Source organism: Strigops habroptila, chromosome 2, assembly GCF_004027225.2.
Source record: "Strigops habroptila isolate Jane chromosome 2, bStrHab1.2.pri, whole genome shotgun sequence".
NCBI classification, from domain to species: Eukaryota; Metazoa; Chordata; class Aves; order Psittaciformes; family Psittacidae; genus Strigops; species Strigops habroptila.
This window is the reverse complement of record NC_044278.2, coordinates 19997672-20022062: the sequence shown is the minus strand read 5'-3', so window position 1 is coordinate 20022062 and position 24391 is coordinate 19997672. Positions and strand designations below refer to the sequence as shown.

Sequence of the window (24391 nt, the reverse complement as noted above, 5' to 3'; positions counted from 1 at the left end):
ACATGAGGGAAAAAGTAATTTATGAGAATGTCTTTCTACATTTGATAATTATGTATTTGGTACTTTTTTTGTCCTGGAAAAAATATCTTTCATCTTAGTGTGTAAGGTCTCTCAAGTTTTGTCTGTCTTCATTGCCCTATGAAGCAAGTGGAGTTGTCTGCAGCCCCTTCTATGCATATTTTCCATCCTACTGTCTTGTGCTCCATTAACTTGAGATCAGACAATTCCACCAAGCAGCACTCAGCAGGTGTCCTGAAAATGCTTGTGCTATAGCTTGAAGGGCTGCTGCATCAGTTGGGGTCATACTGTCTGTACGACCAGGCTACACTTCCCTGTGCTCATGGTTAAAGTTTCATGGTGTGCTTGCTCACTGAGAGTTTTACACAGGCCTTATCCTTCTTAATGACCTTATTTTTATTTATGACATGTTTGTTTCTGATAGGTCACAATATTGCTCTCTTACAATAACAGACTCAGAACTATTCTGTATTTAAGTCACAATGATGGACATGCCAGGTTTTTTTCCTATTTGCTTAAATTTAGATGTTCAGTATGCAGATCTGCTTAAAAGCGGGCAAAATTCAGTATGAAAATAATGTCGCTGTGCTTCTCTGTGGTACCTCTGTCTGTCCCTTCCCATGGGCTACCTCAAATTTTGTTAAACAATGTTCTGCAGTTTTGAATCTCCCATTTCTTGGGTGTTACCTACAGGATGGTCTCTTACAGCTGGAATGAAATATGTTAATGGACAGCAAAATGAGAATGGCTCTAGCTACTGGGGGGAGAGATGGGGGAACCTAGCACAACCACCCCTCCCTCCCTTCTCTCAAGGAAACGTTCATGACCCCAGTCACACCTTTTTGTTTATTCAGGTTTTTGCAAATATTCACTCATCAACTTTTTTCAACAATGTGAGTTAGAAACAGGACATTAATAGCAAGAAGCTACATTAATTTAATTAAATGTACTCTGAGGTTATAACTGAGATTTGTCTAAAATCTTATGTACATATTCAATTTACAGATCGGAATAATGGCTGACTTACTTTAGTATTTGCTGTGTTGTATTTTATAAGTTTGTTTATGTGACCAGTAGCCCCAGCACTGCTGCTAATGGACGTGGGGGAGTAGGCTCACTAGACTGCAGCAGTTCTGCAGGCATTTGCAGGGGGAGCAGTCAGGCACGTTGATGGGGTGAGAGTTATGTTGTCACCTCGGAAAATGTTAAAATACCTTGTAACCCTGGGGTCATGCAAATACTGCTAATTGCCGTAAAAATATTTTAGTAGCTTAAAATATAGTATATATGCAGGCCTGGGTGTTGGTTTTTTTTTAATCCCTGTGAAGGATGGTGGAAAGGAATGAAGCAGTTTCTCCCAACCAAGTCAGCAGAACATGAAGAAACACCTGTACGCTACAGCAGCAGTGAAATAAGTCACCTAAGACCACGAGAAGTCCCAACAATGCTGCAAACAGAGTCTGCAGGTACGTTTTACTGGTTTTTGCAGGCCATGAAATAAATAATAACTGGCATGCCAAAAAATGTCAGAAATTGGCTATATCTGATTATTTCCTGTTTGTTTGGGGGAACAGAGGAAAAATGAGTAGCTGTGTTGGTAAGCACATTTTTTAAAATGCAGGCTTTTTCAAAGCTGTTCTCTTGAGTATCCAAAAAGAATGGATTAATTGACTTGAAGTGTTGTACATAACATTTTCCCAAGTTAATGCAGTGATTTTATCTGTATGTTCTTAAACCCCATTAAAGGGTTGAAGGATTTTTTTTGGTCATGTTTTCATGCACTGGAAATAATTTCACCTCATTATTTTTATGCACACATATGAAATGTGGCACTTGGTTCCCTACACCGACTGTGTGGCTTACATCATTTTGACCTAGAAAAGGAGGAGTTCCTGATAAGGGCATGTGCCCTTCCCCTGGTGAACCAGTCATTAGAGGAAGATGACTGACACTGCGGTTGGTTCTGTGCTTACATGCTGATGGTGGCAGTGCACAGACATGCAGGAGTTAACGGCTTCACGGCAGGGAGAATTGCATTCCTCTTTCTGCCTGATCCTCTGTTTTTAGCCAGCTAGCAGGTTTCTCACTTTTCTTCAAAAAAGATTGTTTTGAGGCAGATTTACAGCATGTGAAATTGCAGCCCACAAGGGAAAAAGTGTAAACCTGAGCAGTTGGGATGGTGTGGCTGTCCCCAGTGGCTTTAACTGTTGGGTGAAATGATTGCTTTTTTCCAAAGCAGTTGCCACTGGCAGACAGACGGATCACTGGTTGGATCTAAGATTACAATGTCTGTGATGCTACTGACAGGTTGTATTTAATGTGATGCCACTGTAAAAAAAAGTTTCCATTAAGTGTGTTTTTATTTTGTTTTGCTGGGGCTTGCAACACAGAGTATGCTCAGCCACTGGTAGGGGGACTTGTTGGCACGCTTCATCAGAGATCCACCTTTAAACCAGAGGAAGGAAAAGAAGCAAGTTATGCTGATTTGGACCCTTACAGTTCACCCATCCAAGAAGTTTACCATGCTTATGCTGAACCACTACCTATAACTGGACCAGAATATGCAACTCCCATTATCATGGACATGTCCAGCCATCCCAACGCACCTCTTGGTGTTCCTTCCATTTCCACCTTCAAAGCTGCAGGGAATCAAGCTCCTCCACTGGTTGGAACTTGCAATAAACTCTTATCTAGGACAGACAGCACATCATCAGCACAGGTGCTGTATGATACACCCAAGGGGCAACCGGGGCCTGGCACCACTGACGAATTGGCGTACCAGGTACCACAAAGTGTGGCCCATTCCACTGGGAGTAAGGATGAACTCAGTTAGCTCATGAGTAAGGTAGAATGATGACTTGTTTTTAAAAGCCAATTCCATAAAGCTGACCGTTACATTTTTTTAATTGCATTGTTTTGATATTGTTAGTCTTAATACAATGTTGAACCAAACGATGTGGTATTTGAGGTCAGGAAAGCCAGTAATCCTGCCTTTCCTGAGTCTGTACGTATAATTAACAGCCTGTCTCCTGTAAAACCATGGACAGTTTTATTACTACTGTACAATTGTCTGTCAGACATGAGAGAAGAACTCTTCAAGGTTAGCTTCAATAATTCATAGATGTGAATGATAAATTGGGAGAAACAGTTTAAAATACAAAAGCCAATAATTTCTTGCTAATGGTACTATTTTTGCGGGGAGGGGGAGATGGGAGCAAAACCCAAAGCTTCTAACTTTCTAAGGTCTATACGTAAGCACTGTAGTGTCTGAAATCCATCTTACCTTATTTAATGCCTGCACAGTTTTGGACTTCAAAAATTACTGTCGGGACTGATGGCAAAAATCCCATTAACTTTATGGCATAACATAGTTTTGATTCTGAATTAAGTTATTTCAGCTTTTGTTCACAGGATTAGGAATCATCAAGCGTGTGTTCCTCAGAAGGTTCCCACCATTTTCATTCACCTTCCAGAAGTAGATCCTGCTGTCTCTACAGTCTGTTTTCTGCCTCATCTCCTTAAGCTCCTCAGTCTTGTTCCTTCCTAGGGAGCCAGGAGACACAAAGCCATACCAAGCCAGCTGCATGGCAACTGCTTTTACATTTTTCTGTACTAAGTGAAGGCTACTCTGCATGGTGTCTGCCTCGAATTTAGGCTTCCCTGAGGGTCAACATAACAGAAGTGTTCGAGGTGACCAAATTCAGAAAGGTTCTCCCTGTCCCCCAGTCTGCCTGCCCTAGAGTATCTGTTGCTGTGTGTTAAGATGTGAGCTTATATACAAAGAAAGATATGTACATAGTTTTGTGAGTGCTTAAGGAAGCACACAAATATTCTAATGATGCACAGTTTGTGTTGTCATACATGCATTTAGCACATATGGTACATTTTAGCACAACTGAAAAACTTTAGCCTTAGGGCTTGTCTTATGATTGTTCTTATTAGAAGTATAAAAGATTCCAAAACCTTTGCAAGAGAACCAGTAATGTTGCAAAGAGTGTCTGTCCATTTCAGAAGCATTACATGGAATTTGTATCCTTTGAATGTTCTCTGCTATGAAAACTTTGAGGTCAGTCTTCTATTTGGGATAACTAGTTTTAGCTGGGTAATCATGAAAAGAAAACAATCTGAATGTCATATTTGCCATTTTTTATCTTGTTAGAAACAAAGCACAGCTTTTGAACCTAAGTAGTAGAAAAAACCAACTATAAAAATGCTCTGGTTTTGTTCTAAGAGCACCCTTGGGAGGATGCTGAATTAATTTATACATGCGAAACCCCCTACCTACACATTAGCCCAATTTTATGGACTTCAGTGATTACTCTTTGTTTCTGTACAGTAATTCAAGTCAGCCTTACTTAACGCCCAGGATCCTTAAACCAGGTGGAGAAGAATCAAACTGAAACTCAACTAGTGTTCAAGAAGGCCGCCACCATGTCTTATACCAGTATGGTATCCTATGTTATCACTTAAAAGATTTGGTTGCACAGGAGCTGTATGTAAGCTCAGTAATCCAAAATTACTTGTGGCCTGTTATTAACATTTAGAATGTGTTACTACATACTCTGTGCTGCCTTAAAGCCTAATTCTACAATTCTTTGATCATTCATTCTCATTCATTGAGAATGATGTTCTGTTCGTTTGTTTGTTTAAAATTGGGTGTCTAAGTCGAAATGTGAATGTAAGTAAAGGTGGTATATAGGACCCATTCATGAAAAAGAAATTCCTGCCTAGGAATTCCTATTTTGATGATAGTGCAACTTTTTCTGCTTGATAGTGCTAGCCTGCAATCTTTGTAGTCTTGCCTAAACAGGTAAGTGTTCTTGTCCATCAGGAGCAACTATGACTTTGAAATTATCTGAGCTGATTTTATTTGAAAGGGGTGACCAAAATGTGACATACTTATTCCAGCCAAGTTAAGAAAGCTTTGCATTTTCAAACTATACCAGGCTTAAGAATGTTAATCTACCATAAAAATAAATGGATGTGTTTAAGTCAGTAAAATTAACGCTCTTGGATTTAATATTTTCTGTAGGCCAGGTATGGTAGAACTGTGGATATACTGAAGGCTAAGATGGTGTCAGAATTAAACAGTTTCTCTACAGGGGGTTGTTTTATGAACAACCATAATGCAGTTTCATTATCTGAGCAGCATGAGCTGTTGACAGGAATGGATGTTTTAAAGAATTTAAGTCCCTTTTTTGAAAGAAACTGGTCCCAAGCTTTGCTCCCTGCATTCAGCTTTGAACATGTTACCTGCTAGGGTTAACCAAGTTTGAATGTGTAATGCGTTTAAAATGTATGCCACAAACTGTTAAACACTGGTTCCCAAATGTAAGTTGTACGACACATTTCAGATTAGAATTCTCCTTTGTACAATACAAGCAAAGGTACATTTAAGGGGTCTCTTTTACATGTGAAGGCATGTGGATATAAAATTTATGTCAATCTTGTTTGGCTTGAGTATTCTCCCAGAATGTATGTTCTTACCTCAGCATGTATTGTAGTTGCTCAGTATTTGTATATGTTGCTAGAACTTAGACTGTATAAATAGTGAGGGGTTTTTATATGTATGTTAAAAAGTATTTTAAATAAATTGTACATACGTATTACTTTGTATGTTTGCATTTAATACCCACCTTATATCTAATTCATTTGTATTTTGGAAATGCAAGGGTAATTTATGAGTTACCATACTACAACGGAGGTTTATGCCCTGCCTCCGAGAGTGACCTTACACTGTTTCCTGGCAGCCATCCACAGAGGATGGGCTGGTCCCTGCTTCATCTCACTGAGGGTTAAAAGCATAGTTCAACGTTGAGAGATGCACAACACTCACTTTTATGAAACCAAAGGATCAGTAACCAAATTCCGATTTTAAAAAGACACGTAAAGCTTGAAGCTGGTGTCAGTTTTCAGCACAGCCAGAAGTTTATACCAAAAACGGTCTCTGCTGCCTTGCAAAAGGAAAAGAAACACTATCTTTTTGCACATGACTCTGGAAGAAAGACTCCTACTTACATTCACGTGTAAATGGCAGAAGACTAGAACAGCTTTTAAGTTCAGTGTCTGCATGCTGAACGTACCTAGAGTAACTACACAAACAGCTCTATGGTCAAATTACAGTAGAATCACAGTCCACCTTAATAGTGTTGTGATTCTTTTGGCTTTTTTACCTTTGTAAGTAGCTTTAAGCAAGACAAAGTCCAAAAAAATCAGAATGCAGCTGAAGGGGAAAGTGGAAGTCCACAGGTCAGGTTTCACACTAATAAAATGCCACAATAAATTAAAAATTATTTATAGACTATTATAAAATCTTACATTATTTTTGCAGTTCACTTGCCTCGCTCCTGAACATGCTGCAGCTTCATATGGTTTTTGTGACAATGGTCGAAGTGCCAGAATCCATTTTGCTCAGGAAGGCTCCTTCATACTGGACTATTCTAGTTCATGAGTCTTTCTGAAACAAAGGCAAAAAAAAAGTTTAATTTTACTAGTAGAAAAGAATTCATGCTTTATGTATCAAACATCTGATACACATCTAAACCACCTGATAAAAAGGCGTGGACGATTAATTAAAATACTCCCTCACAGTCACAGAAATCGGTCTATCTCAGGCCATTCTGTAGGTTTACTTTATAACCTCTCAAAAGTAGATTCAAAAAACGTGGTCTGTATCACTGTACCTTCAGCAACTGTGTGAAGATTTTTTTCTGTATCAAAGAACCCCGAAGGCAGCCTTGTAACTGACAACAATGCTTTGTCACCTCTGAGGTTGACCCCATGACTTACTTACATGTTTAAATGCTACAATTATCATAAGGAGAAATTACCAGAAAGTAGGATCTGGTAATGAAATTAAGCTAATGGTCTTGCAAGGAAAAATGGTCAGACTTTTGTTTTAGTCTCTCACCTGGCAAGCAGGATGCCCAGCAGCATGACTGCCTACTACTGCTGTGGCTTACTGGTACTTCCACAGTTAGTAGTGACCCACTCTCTGTGCCTGGAAACTGCCAGAATCCTGCTGTAGCATCTCCAGGCACAGGGAACACAAGATGGGCTGTGACGCACCAAACCAGGCACTTGGCACAACCACACACTCAGGGAATCATGCAAAAAGTTTTATTTGCTACCACAAAAAGCTTCAGCAGTATGAAACCCACTACCAGTTAATCAGCTGAAGTTCTTGCACCAATCATTACTTCATTTCACATCAACGAAAAAACAACTTTCAGCATTCATCTTAACTGCCTCTCGCACACTGAGAATTACTTTCTTATGGTTGGTGCAAGGTCTTGCATTTTTTTTTTCTGTTGTACCAGCAGAAGCACTGTTGCCGTGGTACAGAATATTAGCACAGGTGTTAGTTTCCCCTGTAGAGGAGAAACTGCCTGCGGACGGAGTTTTTATGTGGAAACACTGTTTAGTGATGGAAGTATTTTGCTGTGAAAGGACATCAGCTCTTAACATCATGTAAGATACCAAGATCTAATACATACAAAATACTCTCCAAGCATAAACACTTCAAAGAATGAAAACTAGAGCATGGGGAGAATTAGAGCTATTCTTTCCTAGAAAGTAGCTGAGATTTTTGTTTTCCCAGAAATCCCTGACTATGCTGAGAAAGTAAAGTGGACACCAGAGATGTTTCTCAGCATGAACAGTCGTGAGCCCACATTATTTTACTTACATGGTATATATACTCATGTATATCATGTTTCTCATGAATCTGCTCAGGAGAGGAAAGCAAGTGGAAAAAGCTTCAGTCACAGTGCATAGGTCTACATTAATAGCTTTGAAAAGCTGGTCACACTCCCTGGCCTGTCAATGACTGCAAGATTTCGCAGGCCTGTTTTCAGTGGAAGTTTCTAAGATGAAATAGTTTAAAGGGTAAACCTCATTTTGACAGTTAAATGACATTCCTTAGCTGCCAAAGTCATGTAAAGCTATCTGGTTTGCATTTCATGAGCTACACAGATAAGAAAAAAGAGGTTTTCATAGCAATTATTAGAAACAAATAAGGAATGGCTACAAAGAAAACAGAAGAAATTTCAAATAATGAGTACCTTTAACATAGCAGTTATTGTAGTCTAAGATCAAAAGGCAGACAAGTTTCACACGTACCTCTAAGAGGCAATAAAGTAATTAAGAGCCTGATGCAAATAAACCAGAAAGGCCAGTGATATTTTATACTCCCTCATACTTCAAAGGAAGCAAAACCTGAACCTTACTTTTAACAGTCATCTCTGCCCATAATGAACTCAATGTAAAACAAAGATGAAAATTGGACAAACCACTGGAAAACTCCTCAGTACAACTAAAAGACTTTAAAACTGGTGTGGACCTTCGTACAAAACACACTATAAAGAAACCGACCAGAAAAAATAAGAACAAAGACCTTTTACAATTATCTATGATTATCTACATTTCAAACTCTACCATTCGAGCTAAGAAAGGGTGCTACAGAGACAACAGACTCCATGCAGAGGAGCAGACAGGTACCACCACAGCACCAGTGGCAAAGAGACTCTCTACAGGCCAGAGGGTGTGAAACCCAGGCAGCATTGAAACTAAGCCTAATAACCAAAATGAACCCTGACACCTACACCACAAAAACACATGGGATTTATCATGTCTACTTGTTTTGCCTGAACTTTGACTCTCTCCTAAGTTACTCTTTTTTTATTTTTTTTTTTTAATTGAAAAACCTTTCTGTTCTTTAGGGAGCTCACTGTAAGTAGAGGTCCAGGGAAATCTGTCTCTAAGCTCCACCCCACAGTGGATCCCACCATAAAGCTATAGAATTTCCATGGGAATTGAAACAGGAACTTGTAATTTACGGTCCTTGCAATTTACGGTCCTTGCAGTCTAGCGAATAACAGCACCTCAAACAAGAGTACATACAGATGTGAAAGTAGTACCTGTCTTAACTGGTATTTGATGTATTGTTCAATCTCATAACACAGTAGTGAGAATGTCTGATTCACAGGAATCTTGCTGAGATTCAGGATTTGTTTTTAGCTCCTTCTGTAAACCCAAAGTAATATTCTATATCAGAAATCACAGCATTGTAAAACCCACACACAAAAAAATAAACTCATTTGTGTATGTAAAACAGCGATCACAGACTATATTCAAGATTCATTCAGGATTGCATTTGCAGAACAAAAATTAGGATATTCTCCAGACACTGCGACAAAAAACTGCAAACAAGCCTCTGCTTTTGTTTTCTTCAGGTTTTACGATGACAATTTTGGAATAAAACCCAAAATGGGCAAAGAAAATTAAATCCCAAAGGAATTCCTAAGACATCTATATTAAAAGGTAACTTACGTCAGTGTCTCCTTCTGCCCAAGAAGATTGATTTGCTGGGAGCAAAAACTTGCATTTTTCAGTAAACCTCAAATAAATGTTTCATAACTTGAAGAGATTTCCCAGCCACAGTTTCATGCAACAAAAAAGCATTGCACTGGTCCAAAAACTCCTTAATGTAAAAAGGCAGCCAGAACAGGGTTCAAAGTTCTCAACCCACGTAAGTGCATTTTAGCTATAATCCTGGAAAGTTATCTTCCTCCAGACAAATGAGCAAAAAGACCTCATGTTACTGTCCTCAAAGAATTTCTCAGCATCCTGTCTTAAGTCATACCTGGCACAATACACACCATATAAATAAGCATGCACCATACACTTATGATATACCATATTTGATCATACTGGAGTAAACTCACTATCTTAAATTATTCAAGACACAAAACTATTTCAGAGATTCAAACACTAGTAATAGTTCTTTTGTCAGCAGTGAAGAGCAGCTTTCCAAATACCTGAAGAGTCTGTCAATATAACACACAAAAAGCAAGCTCCACCCTGCCCTGCTCCTGCACCCATGAAGTTTCTGAGGCTTCGAGTAAGTGACCTTTCCGATGAGGACATCCTCTCTCCCCACAGCAGCTAGATCCCCAACATAATGTTAGGTCCCAATTTTGCAACTAGGTTAATGTAGGACAGCTTCCATATTAATTTTGGTGGGGCAAGGTCCAGCACACTGCTGGAATAATTAGGCCTTGGAATCTGCCCAGGCAATGTACGAGCAGGGGCTGAACTTAATGACAGGCTCTGTTTTAAAGTCCAAAAGGGATTTTGCGTGTGGTTTTGTTCTTTCTGGGTTTTTTTAACCCTGCTTGCTAGATCCTGGTTGGTTATTATTATCATTCCTTCTTATATACCTACCTAACCATCAATCCTCCCGTTACTAGCCTGGACAGCCAGCTTCATAGCTTACTATTTTACATTCCTAGAGGTATTTATAAGCATGTATTACATAGTTGTAATAAACAAGGGGCACTTGGTTAACACCAAACACTTAAATGACTCCTCCAGCACCATGCACTTCCAGAATTTTCAGAGCTGTCTTCCAACCCAGTTTTTTGGTAATCACAGCAAACCACAATGCGGTGTCATTTTGACAGTTATCTTCATTTCCCCAAATTAAATGGGATCAAAATACAGTACTTTGATCCAGTAAAGGAAAAACCCCAATATCTTAACAAAACTCCATCTCCTAACTGTAGATTATAACCAGTGATGTTTCAATTATGTTTTCACAGCAAAATAATTCATGCTTCTACGTGAATTTTATAGCATCTTTTTCAACAGAGTAGGGGAAGATGAAACCATATACACAAAGAACTAGTCTCCTACATAAAGCAAACAAAAAAAATGCTGATTATTAAACCAAATTTCTCTCATAAAACTAGACCATTGGCAGTACTCCCACTCCAAACAGTGGCAGATACTAAATTTGTCAGTATCAAGAGACTGATACCATTACTCATTCTTTTAACGTTTTTTGCATCTGTATCTGATTTTAAACTCATAATGAAACAAACAGCCACATGATATCCAGGACTAATAAAGCTGCCTGCAAAAATGAGTTCCCACTGAGTTGACTTCAAAGACTGACTTGAAATACAACTATATTAGTATTTTCAAAACTTAAGCATACTTCCAAATCTGTCTTTTTATAAGGCACGTGTATGCTTTGGTTAGCAGTAAATAGTTCCAGGAATACTTTTTCCATAAATCATGATACTAGCCCTCTAATACATTTTAAAAAATATCTTCCCATACTCTCAGCTGTAGATGATGCTATCACCTTTTTGTTTTCTGGAATGCCAGCAGAATTTGGACACCAAGAGACTCTTACTATATACTGGTATAGCGAATCATTTGTTGGTATAGCTAATCTTTTCCCTTAACATATATCTGTCCATTTGAGACACTTATTTTTCTGTCAGCCTCCATCACCAATGACTTCTCTGATTTATCAGTCTGCAGGATCGGTGCCGAACAGTCTGAATGACAAGGTCCAGCTCTGTACCAGTTGAATCCTCCTTCACAAATGACAGTTTAAATACTCTCTGTAGTGATGAATGCCTTTGTCAGTATAAAAAGAGAGGGGTACAAGGAAGCTGCTTTCCTGTCAGAACAACACTATTATACTTTAAGGGCTTTTTAGGAAAAAGTACCTAGTTATGAAATGTCAGACTTCTGCAGGATCTTGGATGCAGGACTACTCAGAGCCAGCAGACCGACACGTAAGAGTTCTGAGGAGCTGTATACACAATTCTGCACTATTTCAATGAGATTTTTTTCCTCTTTCATTTTGCATTGTAAGATATATTTGACAAATTCACTATTTTCAAGTTCTGCAGGTCAAACACCAATATTTTCAGATCTTCATTCCTGTAGTTAAAAAAATGCTTACCTGGCATTCCTTTTTGCGTGACTTCAGACACTGAGTAGAACCCCAGACAATTTGCATTGTCTTCTAACCATGAAGCTTCATCTAGAACCAAACAGAAATTTAACATTAAAAAAAAAGTTAATTTTCTTTACCTGCTCATTTACCTACAAACACATGCACGAAGAATGTATTTATAGTATTTGTTCATATAGTTACATGTAGTTATATGCTATATGTAGTTCTGTCTCAAGATAGTGTTATGAAGTTTTGCATAACAAAAACAAGCCCTGAATCTCACATCACTTGGGGAAAAACAGCAAATGAAACAGCATTTTTTCTGTACAAACCAATTATATAAAAATATCACTGTTTTAATCAGGTTTTCTTTGGTACACTTGCAAGCAGTTTTGCCATGAAATGAAGTTCATCATAGCATTGACAACTCAATGGAAATCAAAGTAGGGGATTCTATTACCAGCTACTTTGAGGTTGATTACCAAAGTGAAACCTTGATTGTACAATCTATATATATACATACAATCTATACAAAATATGCTATGGCAAATACTTAAGAAAAAAACCCTACTGAGTCATATTTAAAACTTCCTGAATTCTGAGGTTCAGCTTTAAACAATAAAATTTTTGCTTTTATATCAAGTGAGGTATTATTCAGCTCAGAATTTATACCAAACAGCATTTTACACTCATTATTACATTACTGTGCACCTGTTTATTAACATAACTATTTTCAGACGAAAACTATATTCAACAGGCCTCATAAATAAGTGAACCACAGACTTCCTGTCTTTTCTACTAGGGAAGGAAAGCGCTAATGCCTGGTAACTGCCAGGATCAATCCAGCATTTTCCTCTCAGGCACTTTATCGATCAGTGAGGATCACACGTTATGTGTGAACTGAGTTGGAGGGAAGCACACGTTTTTTAGGCTTGCAAAACAAAATGGTTTCCTAATTCTGTCCTACTATAGAATTGTGTTCAAATGTGCCTCTTCCATATAAAGGCATCTGAACCAGCTGAAATGGATGCAGAAATGTTGACAGTGATGTAAATCTCAACCTAAAAAAGATCAGACATGGTGCATCGACTAGGACACATTTGTCACATCAGATCATCTTGTGTTAGCCTTTTTTTTTCCTGTTTCCTAGCTCATGGGTGGCACTGGAAAGGAGTACCATACTAAATGGACCTATTCAAGGCTTATACGTTACTTATTTTGCCCAGTGCTACCTGTGATTTGGGAGTCTCTGGTCCTGCTTTTGCAGTGGCTGTTTGTACACAGAAGGCCCCAAAAAACCGTTTTCTGACCATACTAACAAATGCAAAAAGAAATAGAAGGGACCTGTACTCTGTTTACACAGACGCAGCACTGAAGCAGGTTTGATGCAGTATTAGGGTCGCTTCTAAGGCTGTAACTATCAGATTCCTGTGCGGGACACTTGCGAGCCCTGTACACAAGCGCAAAGTGTTCAGCACCTTACGAGCGCTCCACGGCAGGTTCAGCCCAGACCGAGACTCCGCTGCCAAACGCGCGGCAAAGGTAACGTGGAAAAAGCACCACCAAAAGCTCCAGCTTCAAAGCGCGCTTTCTGGATCCCGCGTGAGGCGGCGGCGCTTTCACACAGCCCCATCCGCAGGAAAGCCCACGCGGCGCACGTTAGGGCCCTGGTGCGCCGCAGCTGCAAGCCCCCGCCTGCCCCGGCTCTGCTGCACCCGCAGCTCCTCCCCTCGCCTCAGCCCGGCGCGGCGGGGCAGAGGGGCCCGCGCAGCCCCGCGCCGGCCGTTACTGCTGCACACTGAGGCCTCGCGCTCCACCACCCACCCCAACTGCTCGAGGTACGCCGCTCCAGAACCGTTGCCATGGGCGGCAAGCCCCGCCCCACCTCCAGCTCCTCAGGGCCTCATTGGCTGCAACGAGCAACGCTCCTGTCGCCCGCTGCTCACCGATTGGCTCACGCCCCCGCCGATCAGCGCAAGAGCCTGGCCGCTGTCGGCCGGGCCGCGGCTGCGGCTCGCAGCTGGGCGGGCACGACACGGCAAATTAACCGAAAGAGGCACGCGGGGCAAAGCGGCGGGAAGCAGGAGGGTGGCAGCAGAGCCTGTGCCAGAAACATGCCCGGATTGTGCCAGAGAAACTGGAAACAGATAATCTGCAACTCGTCTCTGACAGGCGGCGCCTACAGGACACCCTGTTCCCGGCGGCGGTAACGGCCAGCCGTACCTCAGGGGAACGGAGCGAACGCCGCTTGCTCACAGCTCCCGCATTTAAGTCTTTCATCTGACAAAACCCACTTTGCAGGGAGGGGCTAAAAAGATCCCAGTTTCTTTCCCACTGTTATGTCCGTCCCATTTAAGAAGGGGTAAGTTTTGCACAAGGCCAGCATCAACCAAGCACCGTTTCCGAGTACAAGAGCAAGTGTTTCAGCACAGTGAAGTCTAAAGACTACAAAAGACTTGCCTTTTCCGTCAATTTCTAAGGAAATCATGCTCTGCCTGCCTGTATATCCCCCACAGTAAGTTCTGAGTAACGTTTGGCTGAGGAAAACCTGCCAACATGTCAATAATGTTACAAGTTTTCTGAAATCAGAAGTGAACAAGAGAGTGCAGACAGCATTACAAACACACAGCTCAAGCTACCTACAGATAAGCCTCCTTGCTTAAGAGCTGCTGATCTGCAAAAGAGGTAAAGCCCAGGATCCAAAACAGGGACAACTCCATTAACTTTGGTATGTTCCTGAAACTTTAAAATTATACTCCCGCCCATAGGAAGGGAACACTTCCCCCCCCCGCCCCAGAACTCAGCTGTATTGAGCTGAAGCCATTATGGGAAATAACCTTTCAACAGCTGAGAACACTTGAAATTACACCTGACACGTTCATTTCTTTATATGACATGATTACTATCACCTGTTAGATAGATATGAGATTTCCTGACAAAACAAGTTAAGTTTCAGGGCATTTTAATCTAAATTAGAAAACTTATCCTGTTTACTTACGCTGTGTGATGTGAGACATTCCCTTTCAATCAACCTCTCTCTCCCTCCCCCTAAGCCTAAAATGATGAAAATGCCCAACAGGCTTGTGCTCCATCTTCTCATTTTCTTACCTCCCTTTGAAAAGCAACTCTTGACCTTTTTAGTTAAGACTTGGCTTTCTACTAGTTGCCTGGGGTGAAGTTATGAACTTAGAAATCTGAATGATAAATTCCTGAAGCGACAGCCTAAAACCCATTGGCACAATTACAGTTCATACATCTGTTAAGCAATTCTTGCATTTAATTCACTTTATCAGTTAATAAAAATATGCAGAGATAAAATCCTATCCATAGCTTCAGCTCAACTTATCTCACCACCTTTGTTCAGGATCAATGCTTCTTTTATGATTAACTGCAAAGCCAGAAATGACAGTGCACGAAGAAAGCTTGTTCAAAGACTTTGTGGTCACTGCTGGATCTCACATTAGACCTGCCAACAGTGAGCTTAGAACATGGAAATCTGACTGTAAGCACTGTTTTGTTTTGTTTTGTTTTCTTTACTAAACTCAGCAAATAAAACTCACTGCTTAATTTTGCTCAGTCAAAACACGCATGGCTGACACCAAAATTACAGTATATAAACCGGGGGGAGTTAACCGGAAGGCCCAGATCACTGCTCGGGTCGGGCTGGGTATCGGTCGGCGGGTGGTGAGCAATTGTATCCTCTCCCCTTGTTACTTCACTAATCATTATTATCATTGGTGGTAGCAGTAGTGGTTTTGTATTATACCTTAGTTACGGGACTGCTCTTATCTCAACCTGTGGGAGTTACATTCTTTCGATTCTCCTCCCCATCCCTCCGGGAGCGGGGGGAGGAAGAAGGGGGGTAGTGAGCGAGCAGCTGTGTGGTTCTGAGTTACTGGCTGGGCTTAAAACACGACAGAATCCCACTGGTGTTTGTCAGTCCTGGGTTCTAATGGCCAACCTCCAGCTATGGCTTATGAGTCACGAGAAGGTAACACTATGAAAGACCTTAGATGCAGAAACCCATCTGCTTTATAGGCCTTCTAAATCTTGTAAGGTGTAGCTGATGACTCACTGATTATTCTTTTATTTTTCCTTTTTAGTGACTTTAATTTAAAGTAACACTGCAGCAGCCAAAGCAACACACTGAGCACAGGACCAAGGTAAGGTCTGAAGCAAGGGCCCTCTTTCACAAAACTGACTGTACTTCAGAAGTCACTTACTGCTGAAATTCTGTTTGTAAATAAAATTCACAGATCTGAACCAAGACAGATCAGCAAAAGCACTTGTGCCACCACTTCATTCACCCATGGGCTGCTTTTCTTGTGACTGTATCTCATTTTGTCTGCCTCCAAAACAGACAAACTGCACACAGCACTACCCCAGTTCTTCCCACTCCCTTACCTTTTCTACACTTCCACAGTTTAACTCTGCAGGCAACTCAGACCACTACAGAAGTCGGAAGTGCAGCAAGCACAGAGGCGTTGTGGCAGCACACAGAGCACACCTAGCAGGGGTCGCAAACGCCTTCTGGATGTTCCCCATACTTGGATAGCACAACACAGGCCAGGAAACACCAGCCCATGTGGGGGCAGTAACCGAATTACACAACTGCAAAACACACCCTGCCACCCACCAGGATGAAGCATCACCAGTGCCCTTCCTGGGCGTCCAGCGTTAAATCACAGCTTCATCCAGAGTTGGGGATATGGTTCCCTTGTCCTATGCCACCATGGCAGATTCCTTGGCACACCCACTGCAGGGAGGAGTGTTATTAACTGCAGATGTTGTTATTGTCCTGAGCTGTCGTGAAGCCTCTCTCTGCACTGTCAAATAACTGCCACATTTTACTTTAGAGGCAAGTGACAGTGGCTCAGTACACATCCCCCAAATGTTAACTTGTTATGACAAGTGGGGCTATGGGCAGATACTACTTCCTTTTTAATTTAACACGGGTTTTTTTTCCAGTGTTTTCAGGTTCATTATCACTAATAATACAGTCCATAGAAAGGCCAGGGTTATATGAGTTATTTGAGAAACCTCAGGAACTTTTAAGCTCATCTTAAACCCAGTATTATAACCATGTTAACAAAGCTGTTAATGGAACAGTTTCTCATTACACAACATCATAGAGAAAAAGGCAAATTACTTTGGGTAGCTGGGTTTGACATGGTAGAAAACCTAGTTTTTTCACAACTTTCATTGTTTCAGTTTGAAAGGGATCATTTTAGGCCCTTTAATGCAAAGAGACAATGGCTGCAAGTCAGTGGGAGTGTAACTAATGGCCTTTTTTCATTTTGTTTCATGCTGTATGTTTGTCAACAGAGCACACAGTACAGATGCGGTAGATACGCAGATATTTTGATTAGAGCTGTCTGAAACAATCTTTCCAGGGCATGAGCTGCCATTCTTTACCTATGGCAATTACCATTTGATATCATTTAAATATTGCCTCTACTTGCACTGAACCGGAATCAGCCCAATTGTCCTTTTCCTCTCCTAGTTGGCTACATGGGGAAAAGGAGAAAACATTTTTCATGCACTCATGAACATAAAGAAAAGCCAAACAAGCCCCACTCTTCCTGCGTGGCTTCCCATAGCCTGGGTAGGAAGCAGGACACAGAGCAAACAACTGCTCCACCATTCCTGTCTTGCAAACAAGAGGCCACCAAAGCAAAGGCAGCTGCCCAAGGCACTCCCAGCTCATAACAAAGTTGTTCTTGGAATTGTAGGGAATTATGCAATTAGAGGGAATTGAGTCAAAACACCTTAGCTCAAAAACTATGCACCATAGTTCAGAGAGTGTGAACTTTCCATTGAAAACCAAGAAGTTTTTTTACTTGACTCTTCCCCAAAATCATATGGGTTTTCCAGACCCCATGTCAGGATGCACTATCATCTTAAGCAGCTCAGCCAAATTCTTTTGCCCTGGTATTCAAGTGCAGAAGCAGCACTTTGCCCTTCCACCATTCTCCCTCCTGGTGCGGTTATGGTTTTTTTCAAACCACCTCTGTCTCTCATACCATACTGCTCCCAACAGAGGAAGACAGCACCTTCTTATCATGCGACAAGCAACTGCCTTCTTCTATTTTAGATCTAAACTTAAATCTAAATTGGTACACAACCTCTCTTTACATTAACAAAACTTTCCAAGCCCTCCCTTCCCTGAACTGTTATTTTTGGTTTTACTCTGGTATTAGTTTGATTTCTCAGAAGAAGGAGAGAAAGCTTTTACACTGTAATGTGTTATTAAAATACATGGCACCCCATCCAAACACTATTATTAATAATCTCCATGCAACACAGCTGTTTATATAAAATAGATGCAGCATGTAACTAATTTTTCCAGATTCTGTAGGTCTGTGAGCATGCAAATCTCTTTCACATGAAGGACTCATCCCTTTATTTTTAGAGGAGTTAAGCAAATGTCTATAACATAGAAAAACCAACCAATGCAGACAGATACTGCACATATATGCATGAAACTGTAAAGCCTGAAAAAGATTTGGAAAACTTGTGTAACTGAAGTGCTACTGAAATATCCTGTAACTCCTGCTTCACTTTAATGTCTCTATATATAGATATAGAACCCATTAATGAAATTCAATCCTGAAGGGAGCTGGCAAAAGTAGTACAACAGTTTTTAATATTAAAATGCAGTGGTCTCTTATACCTCCCTGCAATTTAGAAATGAGATTTACATTGCATGTAAGTTTTTCATAATAATGGGATCTTTTCACCTTCAGATATTTTTGCCACTGTTAAAACTAAACTCCAGAACTCCAGAAGATAAAATGCTCCCATGTCTGTCATCTTCAAAATTACAAATGAAAACATGTATTAAAAAAACCAAAACAAACCACAGAAACTTACATGACATTCAGTTCACCTGTTTCAGTCCATATTTACCATATAAATTTAAATTACATCTACCAACAGAAATCCTTTGTCCAGTTTTCCATTTATTAAATATATACTCCCAAAAGAAAAAAATCACAATAATGTCATTTATTTATCTGTTCTAGAAAAAAGATGGGGAAGAGAAAAAAAAACCCCCACACTTTCTAGTACTTTAAGCATCCGTTAATTTCAGTCCACCAAACTTAATACCCATTTCTGACATACATCCTTCTTTTTTGAGAGTGAAGGAAATAGGCAAAGTTCCATCAGCTCAAAGGGACTGAATATACAGCAATGATGCAAAAGAAGGCTTTAAGTAGCAGTAACAAAGGAAACAGCATTTTGCTTTGAAAGCAAAAAAGTATTTTTTCAGTGTTTTGCTATTTTCTGAAGTGCTAGTGTCTGTAGGGAAGGGATTAAAAGACTTTAATAACTTTGATATGCAAAATACTACAAGTAGTGGCAATAAGTCTTCTATTGCTTAGTGACGTAGCACTCACAGTGATGCTGTTGACCCACACGTTCCAGGTACAGCTGTTAATTTTGTTCAGCAATCTTAAACCCACACATCTTTGTAACGTATGTAGATAAGTCTACATACGTTAATCTCCCACAGAAAAAGGTCCACTTACTATTGGTGGAAGTATGCTCAATAGAGAAGCTAATTAAAAAAATCAATTTTGAAAGGTTTTACTGAGGTGCCTTTTTTTTTTTTCCCTTACTGAAGACACATAATCTTAATTCATAATATCCAATGTGCAAGGCAAAAGCAGTGCTGTGCCATAGACACAGTATTGGTCATGACACCCCATGTATTTTAAAAGCAATCTGTACCTCAGTAAAAGTGCAACATCTCTGGTTCCTTTATACCTCTGCTCTCCAAATCTCAGTATGTTTTCCCTGATCAATTTGACTTAACAATTTCTTAGTAAGCAGAATAGATGAATTCAAAGTCACGCTGGATTTCGTCTGGAATCATGCTTCCTGCTGATATCAGCAGCTGACAAAAGATGACAATCCCCTGAGGCATGCCACAGCAAGGAGCACAGCTTTTGCTATCTTTCTGTTACATTAGGCTGGTCCTTCAGCTAGAGCTCTCACTTCTGTTTCAGCCCCTGCACAAGAGGGAATAAGGTGGCGGCAGCAGTAGTGTAAAACAATCCAATAAACACTTCATATAGAGTATTCCCCAAAGTGGGCACTGAGGAACACATCTACAACATTTTCTTGAAAAGGCATGTTCATGCAAGCTCTGGCACAAGGGGCAGACCAGCCAACAACTTAGCCATAGCACTGGCACAAAAGCCACCATAAGGAGGTTGCTAAAACTTATTTTCCATGCTTCTGAGCAAGGCAAATTCCATCTGCTGGGAGCAGTTCATCAAAGCTGCTATTCTCATTGCTCTGGTCTGGGCAGCACAATCCCAAATGACCAGGCAGAGCTGCTCAGATTTAGCAACAGTAACTGTTGGAGCTCAAGCAGCAGCTTCCAAGGACTCTGTTTGGAGGGTACAAGAAAGATGTAAGACGTGTTTAAAGCTGTGGTAAGATGAAAAAGATGTTTGGCATTTATAAACAAAGACTTTGATGATTTCAGGAATAATAGAACGAGGAAGATTTGTTTGAAGACAGGTTTTCCCTGCGGAGAGCTTTGAAGACAATGCACATTTCAAGAGAAGAGGTTCTTGCACAAACCTCTGGGAGAAAATGGGCAAACTGTAAGCACTACTTGCTAGACTGTCTTTTCTAAACAAGTTTTTTTTCTGGTAGACACTGACTCACTGAAATACGTACCTCATTATTCAGTCTCCTTTTACTAACATTTTTACCAGATACTTCATGAAGAATAAAATAAGTCACAATTGCACTGTGACTTAACCTCTCAGATGACATATCATTTCCTGAAAGTCAGTTTCTTGGAGGATTGAAAAGAAAAAAAAGGGGGAGGGGGGGGGGTGTGTGAGGGAAAAAAGAAAAAAAAAAAGAGGTTCCTGTGGTGTGTTTGGAGCCAGAAATCCTAAATTCAGCTTTGGCAGCAACTCCCACCAGGGCTTTCCAGAGGGCTGCATGGGATTACATTTTCAAAAGGACTTAAAAGGTTTAGGAGCACATCTCATTGTTCGAAGTGATTAAGACTAATGAACTGAAGCATTCTTAAATGTAGTGCTTCATGCTCTGTCTTGTCCAGTCCAGTAAGGGGTAGGTTCTCCCACAGCTCCTGACAGATGTAAGGGTTTGAAATACTGGAATCCCGTTTCTACAGCTTTCTGATGGAGGTGACTGGCCCTGACCAGGAAAAGTGGATGGGGACACACATCTTGGCCCAGCAGGTCAGCATAAACATTGATGGAGCAAGACTGTATTAGCAGGCCGGGCTGTGAACTCGAACTTCTGCTGCTCATGGCACAACTATGAAGCAGAGATTAAAGGGAACATACCTTCTGTGGCTGCAAAGAGATTCACCAGAGGCCATCTGCCAAAGGTCACAAGCTCTTAAGTGCTTGAGACACTTTTAAAAGCAGGTGTGGGTGCCCTTGACAGTGGCACGCAGAATCCCTCTGCCACATTCCCTTCTCTTGCTCTAGTCTGTGATTTTTATTTGGTTTAGTGTGGAGAGGTTTTTTAGTGGAGGGTGAGGTAAGGCACCCAGAATTCTTTTCAAAGAATGAATTTAAAGTTTTTTATTCCATTTGCACTTTTGCAACAGAAATATTATTTAAAAAAAATCAGATGTACCACAGTATACTTGACCTGAATGCTTCAGTGCTATTTCTACATTTTGTGAGAGACTGGAAATAACTCCTAAATGTGTAACATTTTGACCATGAAACATGAAAACTTGTAAGCCTATTTATGAGCTGCACTGTTTACTTTCTAAAAATGGTCAGATTTTCTAATGCTTTGTTTTCTGTTGACAGTAAGTCACCGCAGCGCAGAACTGGGGGCTTGAAAGGGGGAAGGACATTTTGTGTCATGTAAGAGTCTGTGAACTTTCGTGTGGAAGGGTTGGGTAGGTAGGAGTGCAATTGTGGCCTAAGAGTTACATTAGGTAGATGTTTCTGCTAAAATATTTAGTATTAAAGGAGATTTTAATTTAAACTTTCTATTAAATCATAATTAAAATTGTAAGTCAGTGTTTTGATGCCCTCTAGCTTTGCAGGTTAGTCTCAATACCTAGGTAAAACCAATAAATTGGGTTTAAACAAACTCGAAACTCCTAAAAAATGCCCTGTATTCAATCATAACTCAGGTATCAAATTGTGATGAATATGCTGTGTTAAACTGGTTACTTTTTCAGCATAGCTGAAAAAAGTATATAAAACCTAAGCCAAGCTAGTCAGCCTACAGATGTGGCCAACAAACAGATTTTAGCACCGAGTTCTACTTGCTCAAGCTTTTTGTTGTATCAACACCGCACTTTTTACCCATCCAAAGCTCCATTTAAGTCAATAGAAATACTTTCTGAATTAAGGGCTGAGTAAGAAATTAATACAGACCCTTACTTCTGGCCAGACATTAGTACCACGTAATTTCTTTGCCATTTCAATTCCAACCCACTATGCTATCTGTTGATTGAAGTCCATCTCACTACAAGTTTCCTAGGAGCACACATAGATTATAATAAGAACGCAGCCTCAGGTAAGTTTGGTTCTGGACGATGGAATAGCACTGCCCCTCAATTTGCCTATGTTCACCAAACCTGTTACTGAAACAGATCCAGAGGTCAGGGGAAAGAATGAAAGGTCGGCGCTGCATGTTCTTCTCCCACAGCACACCTTTGCCTTTGTTTAGAAAGCTAGGGAACCTTATTACTTCTGAAAGCATGTTTTCCTTTTTCTAAGCTTTAAGTGGATGGCAGTTATGACAAAACCTGCCAGGGTTGCTGCTGCGCCAGAAACCACATAGGCAATTCCCAGGAATGGGTTACTTCCTCCACTCCATACCACAGTTGAAAGAATCACATGCTTCCTCGCCTTGAATTTAGTAACAGGGAAATCTGATAGAAGGATGTTAAGGTTTCAGTAATGAAGTTTACATTATTTCCAGGAGAAAAAGTGGTGGTAAATGCTCAAAACCCTTTACAAGGCATAAAGAGTCTGGAGATCTGCATTTGCTGCAAAAATTCCTGTCACTGATTTGTGATGTCTCTGCTATTCTGGGTCCAAAACCCAGTAGCAGCTGGTGGTAAGAAATGCAGTTATTTTAAATATAATCTCTGAGTGAACATGGAAATTTTTTTTTTTTTTTTTTTTTACATTATAAATTCCAGATTCATAATTTATGTAACTGCTACTGTGTTATTTGTATGAAAACCCAGTTGAAAATGAGCCTTTTGGGCAGTTCATCATGATGATTGGAACTAGATGATCTTTAAGGTCCCTTCCAACCCAAACCACTAGATGATGATGGTGATCCACATATTCTCACTGAAGGGAAGTGCTCACCTTTACCTAGTATATTATCTACCCAAAATGTTGTATGATTTTACCCTTCATCTCTCCATGTGGAAACTTTCAGAATAGAACTGTGCCACAGTATTTAAAATCATAGTTCTACTGGCTGAGACAGAAATTTATAATCATCTTGACATACCTACTGCTGACAAACTAAGTGTTTTAATCTGAAAAGTTTGTGCTGTTTGGAGTGAGAGTGCCTTTTCACCAGCATAAAAGTTACTGTCAGTACGTGGCCCAAATCCAAAAGCCCAAAGTTGTGCTCCCATTTGAGTAACATTCTTAGATCCATCAGCACAGGCCAAAGAAAATCTACTTGTAGTGTCTCATCACCCTCAAAACTAGGTCTTTTCACGGTGACGTAGTCTGGGGTGTTTTGCTTGGTTTCTTTGCTGTTTTACTATACAAATACCATCCACTTCCATCTTGTAACTATCTAATAGCTTTGGATAACATGAAAGGATACTGTAAGAAATATTAAAAGTGTAATTCCCTGCTGGGAGGCCATTTGCAAACTGCCTTATCCGACTGACACGACGGTAAAGATTTCTGAAGGTAGCAAAGGCTGACACTCGCATCCAGATAATGAAGTCATTATTTACATAACCGTTGTTCCTTTCATCTTCCTCATCTAACAAATATACTGGTTTCTGCCAGTAAGGAGGTCTTGCTGTCCCTGACGAAAAAGGAAAGAAACCAGGAAAGACAGACTGTCAGTAAAAACAGTGGTTGGTGACTTCTGGGCCTGCTCACAACCAACACAGAATATGGGATATGAAAGAGACACAGTACTCTATCCAGTATTGAAAAATTATACATGCTAGATAACACTTTTTACCCAAACATCTCCACTCACCTCAAACATGAATGAACAGAATTTACCAGTATCCAGGGGTTGCTACACATCAGAAACTTTAAGCACAGGAAAAACAACGTGACTTGCACAAATGAAAATACTGTTTATTCTGGATTCTTGCCTCTTCAGGAAGCAGCACGCTCTCTATAATGAGGAGCCTGCCTTCATTTTTGTACTTTAATTTATTCCTATACAACCAGAAATGCACCTTTCTGCAGTCTAATGGCAGAGCTTATGATATTTAAAGTCTGTCATATGAAAACTACTATGCATATGGCACTGCACACAGTACTGCCCTGATCCAGAATAGGGAGCTTTTGGCCCCACTTCAATGCAGATCAACCATAACAAGGCAACAGCTAGGAAACAGCTGTTTTAAAGAACTAGTGATGAAGGCAGTCTCACTTG

At 40.3% G+C, this 24391-nt stretch overlaps 2 protein-coding genes across 4 annotated transcripts in view; one reads left to right on the top strand and one right to left on the bottom strand.

Annotated features, from left to right (window-relative positions):
- Positions 1–5624, top strand: part of DCBLD2 (discoidin, CUB and LCCL domain containing 2) — a 45959-nt gene extending 40335 nt beyond the window's left edge. For both annotated transcript variants that reach the window (XM_030477170.1, XM_030477171.1), the window contains 2 exons: positions 1347–1484; positions 2409–5624. In XM_030477170.1, the coding sequence (XP_030333030.1) occupies positions 1347–1484; positions 2409–2851 (581 nt within the window). In that variant the 3' untranslated portion in view covers positions 2852–5624. The remainder of the gene's footprint in view (positions 1–1346; positions 1485–2408) is intronic.
- Positions 1–24391, bottom strand: part of LOC115604261 (cell cycle control protein 50C-like) — a 34726-nt gene that overhangs the window by 2786 nt on the left and 7549 nt on the right. The window contains exons 6-10 of one of the 2 annotated variants that reach the window (XM_030477178.1): positions 23594–23803; positions 22545–22670; positions 11780–11860; positions 8937–9042; positions 6337–6475 (exon numbers count right to left, since the gene is read on the bottom strand). In XM_030477178.1, the coding sequence (XP_030333038.1) occupies positions 9020–9042; positions 11780–11860; positions 22545–22670; positions 23594–23803 (440 nt within the window). In that variant the 3' untranslated portion in view covers positions 6337–6475; positions 8937–9019. Of the gene's footprint in view, positions 1–6191; positions 6281–6336; positions 6476–8936; positions 9043–11779; positions 11861–22544; positions 22671–23593; positions 23804–24391 lie in introns of both variants that reach the window. The other variant, XM_030477179.1, reaches the window with a different exon arrangement.